Below are 8,792 nucleotides of genomic sequence, written 5' to 3'. Positions count from 1 at the left end.
GAAGTAAGTATTTTATAAACCGCTCTCTGACAAATTCAAATTATATGCCCAACACAACCTTTAATGAAGGCAATTATTTCTAGGGCCCAAATCTTGTAAAATGAATGAAATATTACTGACTCAACATAACCATCTTCACAAATACTGTGATGTTTCACACAACTTTCTTTAAAAAACAGTATTTGAACAAATGGCACATCTGGATGCGTTGCAGTGCCTTAGGCCAGAAACATACTCTACGCAAGTAAGAAAGCAGCACTTTACGTAGTCCTGTTGTACAGACTTGGAGTGAGTTTTTGCGTCACTTTTGCAAGCCTCAGTACTCAAGATGGATAGAGTTATACAACAGATTTACTGTTATTTAGGTTGCTAGCTATAAACATGCTAACTCTTTAACTAACTTTGACTTTTTATGACAGGCCATGACAGTAGATGACCTAAAAGAACAAACGACCAACAACAAAAGTGTTTCCAAACTGGTTTTTGCTACATGTAAGGTGTCAACATAGAATTGATGTGCTTAATCAAAACAAAAAAAGATTGCATTATTAGCATTTCCATCATATCCATTATTTCCATTATATCTGGGCGCTTTTTGCAAAAATAGATCCTTGGATGGAAACTTGGCTAAGATGCGATGTTAAAGCTTGCACAACTAACTGCCGTTCACATTTACGTGTTTGCGTAGTGTATGTTTCGGGCCTTATGCTAGCTAATCTGAAAAATAATGCATTTTCAGTGTCAATATAGTTTACATTCATTTAACTATATGTCTGCGATAATAATACAGCCAGTTATCTATATGCCACATGATGTACTACTTAAATTACAATTAATGTATGATTGCCAGTTGTATAATGTATGTTAACATGAGTGCCTTTCATAGCAGGCTTGTGACTTTGTTGCATTGGATGTGTTTACAGCATGTCATGTGATGCTTGCCGAATATCACATTTCTTTGCCTTAACGCTAATGGTTTGAATGTGACCGTTCTATGTAATTTTACTCTTGTCGGTCTCATTCATCGTGGTGCCACGCGAAGGCAACTCTTCACCGTTTCCATTGCACTGTCACACTTTCTGCATGCTGTATGATAAAAAAAAAAAAAAACTTTCAAAGATAAGTAGATCTGTTCAATTGTGACCAATAAGTCAATATCTGATTGCAAAAATACAACGATTCCCAACATTAATGCACGTCTCTGAGCTGAAGGTGTTTTTTCTAAAGTCTACATACAGTATGCTCAATAACAAGCATTTAATTTTGTCTCCCATCGCTTTCTCTATTTATCTTTTCTCTCTCGATCTCTTTTTCTCCTCATCTGACTCTGTATCAGCGGGTAAGTTTAGTTTGTGTTGCCGAGACTTGCTGCATTTTCCACTGTCGATGCTCTGTCCGTGTCTGTCGTCATGCTCCTAAAGTGTGTGTCTATCTTCAGGGGGGTCCGACGCATTTCCTTTCTGTCCATTTAGAGACACCTGCCTCTGCCTTTCTTTTTCATTTACCTGTAAATGTGATTCTCCCCCTCTGCAGTTCTATAGAGGATGCATCTCTGCCCGGAGAGAGAATGTGTGCCTTTATAACAGCCTGTTCTCGATCTGCCATGCCGAGGCCTTTCTCCTCTCGTGTGCGTGTGCGTGCGCGTGTCTGTGCGTGCGTGTGTGCATCGAGTGCCGTATTCAGTAACCAGGTCTCTTCTCTGGTTATGGACTGTCAACTCATTGACTTCTTCCCTGCTCTCTTTTTCTTATCATTTTGTTTTCTCTCATAACTGTTTCTCTCCCTCCCTAGCTACAGTATGTTCAGAAGAAGTCACTCATATGCATTACATTTGACCTGAACATATGCAGTCCAACATGTAAAGATGAGGAGAGATACATCATAACCACCACCACCATGAAGGCCTTATTGCCTTTACAGCACACAGACATGAAAGTTCACGGCCGCAGGACGGTTCCCCGTCGACACGGTGCCTGTGCTCAATCCGGTTCGGTGCTGTTTTTCCATCAAAGAAAAGGTGGTTGAGGAAAATTAGACCTTTTCACACCTGCCAGTTTGAACTGGGAACAACTGGTCTCGCATAGACTTAAAGTAGGCATAAAATGAAAGTTCACCCAATTTATTTTCTAAGTGCACGTTAATGTTCTTATTGTGAAAGATTCATTCCTGCATATGTTAGATTATGTAAATATGTAAAAAGAAAAAAAAAACTCTTAAATCATATCTCAATCCGGTGAAATGACAGACTTCTCTTGTGACGTATGCCAAATTCTCCAGTCATTAAGTCCGTGTAAACCCTTTCTTACAATCAACTGCAAGCTCATATTCAGATCCGGCTCCATCCATTGAACAACCAGTGGACTGAAACAAGTCCCCTACATTTATTTTTATTTTTCGATAATCTGTCACTTGGATGCATGTGAAAATACGGAAGAAAAGATCTATCGTTACATTCGGCTTTAACTGTCACCATAAAGTAACAGCTTATTCAGGCCAAGAGTCGCCCTGACGAACCACATTTTTTAATGAATCTTTTAGATGCTACAATAGAATGTCATGGAAAAAGGAATTTTTCCCCCATTGTTCCAAAAAGAAATAAAAATGTCGCATTTTGCTTTGGCATGGCGACATTTCAAAAAGGTTTGAAATACGTTAGTATAAGTGCTGATCATGCACCTTTATGTTCCAGGATTTATCTTGTACTGGCGTTGATGAAATGGATGGAGAACTGCTCCACGGGTTTATCATAAACACCAACTTCAGTTGTGCATGAAAGCTGCATGAAAAAATAAATAAATAAAATTAAACAGAATGCTAAAATATGTTTCCAACACTAGGAATAAGGCGGCTTGTAAGATTTTTCAGCTTACAGGTTACAAGTCATTTCCATCGACTTGGAAATGACTTGTAACCAATCCACCCCCTGCACAGAACCGGATCAGGCACCATCACCGGCACCACTTTGGTGGAAAAGAGATGTCAGTTTGAGATTTAATTTGTGCAGACAGAAACATATCACTCCGTACAGCATGTACTGTACCTAACACTTCAAGTGGCCTTAGCGTACACCCCAAACATGTGGTTGAGTTACGGAGCTGACCCAACTGTCTCTGCCTTAAAGTCCACCGCAACATCTGCACACCATAAAATACTAAACCTGTACTTGTTCAGTAGCCAAATGCCCTCATAATTCCAACACAGTTCAACTAAACGTAAAGCCTTACCTCGAAATATCTATGAATTACACTGGTCCGAATTTGACGGAACCTTGGAGACGACTGCTCTCTGACATTCAGACATTAACGTGAGAGATATATCGAAACATTGCTGAGGACACACTCTTATGTTACAAGTCTTTCGGTCCCTGTAAAGATAGTAAATGAGAAGAGGCAAGCTAGACATATTTCCCAGCGGAGATCTGTGTAGAAAGCATCTGCGTGAAAGTCTGATGAGAGTTTATGATAGCAGCCTTGTCTTAAAGCGCAAATATTTATCAAGACAAACACGGAATAGGCTTCAAAAGAAAAGGCATTTCTGTTTTCCCTCGAAAGCTCTCAGTTTTATAGACGAGGATCAGGACACAGCAAGGAAATGTCACAATGTGTTTATCTGAGAAACCGGAACTTACAGTTTGCTGGCATATCAGCGTGACTTCACCCTTAGTTTCGTTCCTTTATTTAATCTCCCTGAAAACATTGTCTTTGATTCAGAAACCCAGACTGCGTTTAAAGAGACGAGACAGACCTTATATTAAATTATGGAGTGATGGGAACTTAAACAGAGCATTATATTGGCTTGAGTGTTGCTTATTTAGAGAGATTACATGAGGAGGAATGCTAATTCGTCACACTACATGCTAATTACAGGCTAGTAGTGGGTACGAAAGAAACTTTTAAGAAGAAACTTGTGCATTTAGTGTTCCATGTTGCTCTGATAAACAGATAGTGGCCATTAAAGGACAGGCAACCTGGCAGAGACAGATAAAGCATCTCACTTTCTCTCTCTACATGCCCCTTTCCCTCTCTCTCTCTGTTCAGTTGATTATCTCTAAGCTGGTTCTGTCTTTCTTCTTATCTGTCTTCCTCTCTGTTTCGCTCTGTCTCTGTCACCCGCTCTCTCTAGACACGAGTTATTGGAAGAAGCCAGAAGAAAAGGGTTACCTTTTGCTCAATGGGACGGTCCTACTGTTGTCTCATGGTTGGAGGTGGGCAATACTCATTTCTGGCAATGAAAAAACTATAGATTTGACAGTTAGCTCTTGTTCATTCAATTACTAAAGGCTGGAATACACGACAGTTTTTGCCGATTTACAGTTTAGAGGACGCCAGTTGTGGCGTGTGATGTGAAAGTCTGGTAGTGTGATCCTTAGTCATTTAGTGTAATTTAGAAAGTCAGCAAGTCTAGTGCTTTAAAATCTGTTTAGATGTGATAGTGTATTTCAGACTTAAATGTACCATTTGTCAAAGTATTTTTTTTTTTTTTTTTTTTACAATGTTAACGTACAGTATTTGTGTCTTTTATTAGCAGTTTATTGAAGTCGTCTGAATATTTATAATGTCAGTGAATGTGAAATAGAGGAGATGTGTGATCTTGCCAGTATTCAGGTTTGTTTGGTTTGTGGTCAGAACGGATTTGGATGTAAAGCAATGGCGCCATCTAGTGGTGGAGCTTGGAAGATACTGCACAATAGTAGATGTTCTAGAATCTAGAGTCATTCTAATGCATTCTTTGTACTTTCATTATTTTATATGCATGTTTAATCATGCTACAATGTGTGTGTTCAAAGCTGTGGCTAGGGATGCCAGCGTGGTATGTCGCAGCTTGTCGTGCCAACGTAAAAAGCGGCGCTATCATGTCGGCCCTGTCGGACACCGAGATCCAGAGAGAGATCGGCATCAGCAATCCTCTGCACCGCCTCAAACTGCGCCTGGCTATCCAGGAGATGGTCTCGCTCACCAGCCCCTCAGCTCCCCCTACATCTAGAACCGTGAGTGCACACACACAAACACACTTGGTTTAATTGCTTTCTTTTCAGGAACATACATGTATAATGTACAAAAACCAAACCACCCATTGATTTCATCATTCGGAGTCTTGCATTGTTTGGCAAATACTGGGCCTCCGTCACCATAGTCACTAAACTGATCGTCATCATCAGCTATTTTCAACCCACCTGCAGCTTTATTTTGTCCGGTTGTCATGTTAATAGTGTTCTGCATCGATCTGAGAAACTGGAAACTCGACAGCTGATCTGGCATGGTATCATGTAATGACACATTCACAGCACATCCCAGCAGGCAAACTGCAGCTTATTTATTTGAGGTTTTTCTTATTTTTATGTACCCCACAAAGCATCTCCTGATAAACTACTAACTACACAAAGTCTGGTGCACACTGTATGTCCACACCTGGCTGTCTGAGACAGATTTCATAATTGTATTTTAAAAGACTTCTTTTGTTCAAAGATAAAAACATTGCAAACATTTGAGCTCACTTTTTTTTACTCAAAAGGACCGAGACAAAAGAAAATTGCACAGTGTGTACGCAGCTTAAGGCATCAGCTCATTTTGCACATTAAAAGCAGTTGTCGTCTTCAGCAGCAGTTCCTGTTCCGTCAGTCAGAACAATGTTTTAGGTGCATCCCAATTCGTGTGCTTGTGCACAATTCTATGCCGTTTTGTAGTACAGATAGTGAGTAGTGTGTTCACACTGAAAATTCCAAACAGAAAAAGTGCACTTTAAATACCTGGATGATGCACTTAATTAACCAAAAAAAATGAGGTGTGTAATGTTGGACACTTCATGCACTCAACTGCTTTAATTACATAGTGGAGGGAGAGGGGCTATATATAACATTATAAATTTCATACACTACACGGTTGAGTACATAGTGCAGAAGTACATAGTGTATAGGTGGTCATTTGGGACGGAACTTTTGTCTCCCCTGGCATGCGTTTGCATGTTCAGTGTGCTTGTGCTCTCTGTATGCATGTTTGTCTCAGCGGGGCGGGTCTTGCTAATGATCTGACTGTGATGCTGTAACACTATTGGCTTACAGTGCTGCTGCTCTTCTTCTTTAACACTGCTTGCCCTTCCTGTCGGATTCATCTCTGGGGCCGCCCACATAGGCGTCGGGTAATGTGTGGGTAACCCACGAGGAAATGGAGACTCTTGCCGCCCCCTCCAAAACGGTCAGTCACTTCATCCTTTTGAACTTTTTTCACATAATCCTTTGCTTACACTTACTGACCCTTTTTGCAAAGTTTTTTTATTTCACAGAATCAGTGTTTTTATGTCACAGAATCCCGAAAGTCAACATTAAATCAAAATCAGCCTCAGTAGGACACGGTCCTGATGTTATTGTGCACAATTCAAGCAGCTCCTATTCTGAAATGTTTTTCCTTTGTCGGTCAAAGGATACGGCAATAATAGCAAATAACAACAAAAAAAGAAATGTTACACTTGGGATGTGTGACCTTGAGCATCAAAAAGTATCAGGTCCTAAGTAGAAATGCATCAAATTATGGAAGTAAAATTAGTCATGAATGCAGTTTCATGTCGACTGTGAGCTATGGTCCCTAACTGGGTTTAGGAAGATTTCATCACTTCATGTCTGAATATATATGTGCTTCTATTACATCCAGTGCTAATGGTCTTTAGATGGGTGAACCAGCAGTGATAGAGGCCCACATATCCTATTGAACAGCTCTGAAAAAAGCAAGGCCTAACGGACGTATCGTTCTCACGTTCAAATCGAATGTAATCAGTCAAAAGAGAATAAAAGTAGCACGGCACGGCCTCACACAATCATCATGATTCACCCTCACCAGTGCAACGATCACTGAACACGAGCGTGGAACGGAAACGCTCATGACGTGTCACAAGTACAGCGAAGATGAACGCATGTCGTGTGTGTGATGTATTGTGTTTGCATGTAGATGATTTGATGAAGTCGAGCACTACTTTTTTAGTTTTTTTTTTCATCTATCCTGTGAGCTGTTGCAATACACGTTTAATAGCATTTAAACGGATGCATGTACAGTCGGGTGATCATGTGCAACATACGTGCTTTAAAAAGTAGACGTACATAGCGCAACAATTTGCAGATGTAACACCAATGCACTCACTTTCTTGTGCCTCCGCAGAAGTCAGAGTCAGAGGAGGGGAGCTGGTCACAGGTGAGAGTGTGAAAGTCCATATAGATCTAGTTTATAGAGTCTAATTGTTAATGTTGTCTATATTGTAGACTACACAAAGCAGCTTCTTTAGTCAGAATGGCGTGGTTGTTAAATTCATACGTGTGTCATTCAGACGCTGGCATACGGGGACATGAACCATGAGTGGATCGGGAACGAGTGGCTGCCCAGTCTAGGTCTACCTCAGTATCGCAGCTACTTCATGGAGTGTTTGGTGGATGCACGCATGCTGGACCACCTCACCAAGAAGGACCTCCGAGTGCATTTAAAAATGGTGGACAGCTTTCACAGGTTAGTAGTCCATTAATTTGATTTGATTGATTTAAATTAGTGCTAACTTGACCACGCTTTGATTGCAATGTAAAAGTATTATTAAGATGTACTAATTGGCGTTTAATCAAATTTGCAACAGAACCAGTCTGCAGTACGGCATCATGTGCCTGAAGAAGCTCAACTACGACAGGAAGGAGCTGGAGAGACGCAGAGAGAGCAGCCAGCATGAGATAAGAGGTAGGCAGAAGCCACTTGGAAATGCTCCCTCCGGCCCGTGATATCCCAATAAACAAAAACACACGCTGTGACTTTTTGCTTAGACGTGCTGGTGTGGAGTAACGAGCGCGTGATCCGCTGGGTCCAGAGCATCGGTCTCCGCGACTACGCCAACATCCTGCTAGAGAGCGGTGTGCATGGGGCGCTCATAGCACTCGACGACAACTTTGATTACAGCAGCCTGGCCCTGGTGCTGCAGATCCCCAACCAAAACACTCAGGTCCCCATCCATCCACAGACACACTTAACTGTTAATTTGAGGGAATAATATTGAATTAATACATTTTTATCCCCCCACAGGCTAGACAAATTCTGGAGAGAGAGTACAACAATCTGTTGGCACTGGGAACAGAGAGACGATTAGATGAGGTGAAGCACTAGTTTGTTACATTTTATATAGAACTGAACAGTCGACAGTGGTTACAAATGGTTAGCGAGCCGCACTGCCTACACCGCCAGTGCCGTAAAGGAAACAGAACCTCAAAAATTTGTGATTTCGAACAAATGTTTTTCAGTCAACACAAACTTTTGGAAGATCATTTAGGTAAAACTGTACACTTCTATACGTTGAAACAGAGAATTTATCATCATGTATTTTGGCCATTTGGTGAAAAAACTAACATGACCATGTCAGGTTACAATCAGTCGATCACTTTGAAGTGTGATTTTTGCAGTAGCGTTTAGTCATAGATTCATTCTCTCATGGGGTGGGTTTGGTGGTTTATAGTGTCACTCCTATATTTCTCTTTTTATCTGAGATGTAGATTTTTTCTTTGCCATCCTATGACCATTAACAGCCAAAGTGTTTATTTATTTATTGTGTGACCACTCAGACTCACTGAATGTATTTTTTTTTTCATTCAGAATGCATATAAAAATGAAGTTTTTAAGCAGCTTAGATTGAGAATAGTATTTGTTTAAAAAAAAAAATGAAATGGGTGAAAAAATGAAGGGAAAAGCTAGTTAGTTCATTCCTTTTTTTAACTAACATCATTTAAACATCAAAGCTAAAGGCATATATGTAGTGTTATGTAATTTATTGCTGCA

General features: G+C 40.5%; 1 protein-coding gene across 1 annotated transcript; it reads left to right on the top strand.

Moving 5' to 3' along the window:
- Positions 1-2,599: 2,599 nt before the first annotated feature.
- Positions 2,600-8,114, top strand: LOC107578171 (liprin-alpha-2-like; the record flags this gene model as incomplete). The annotated part of the gene is made up of 8 exons (XM_016264152.1): positions 2,600-4,204; positions 4,787-4,987; positions 6,129-6,191; positions 7,146-7,178; positions 7,312-7,487; positions 7,609-7,706; positions 7,790-7,965; positions 8,046-8,114. Coding segments are annotated over exons 2-8 (804 nt in total), but the record flags the coding sequence as incomplete, so codon positions are not given.
- Between the last annotated feature and the right edge of the window lie 678 nt (positions 8,115-8,792).

Source organism: Sinocyclocheilus grahami, unplaced genomic scaffold (genome assembly GCF_001515645.1).
Source record: "Sinocyclocheilus grahami isolate Dianchi unplaced genomic scaffold, SAMN03320097.WGS_v1.1 scaffold9209.1, whole genome shotgun sequence".
NCBI lineage: Eukaryota > Metazoa > Chordata > Actinopteri > Cypriniformes > Cyprinidae > Sinocyclocheilus > Sinocyclocheilus grahami.
Note: the sequence above shows the minus strand (reverse complement) of the source record. Positions and strands in the feature narration are given on the sequence as shown.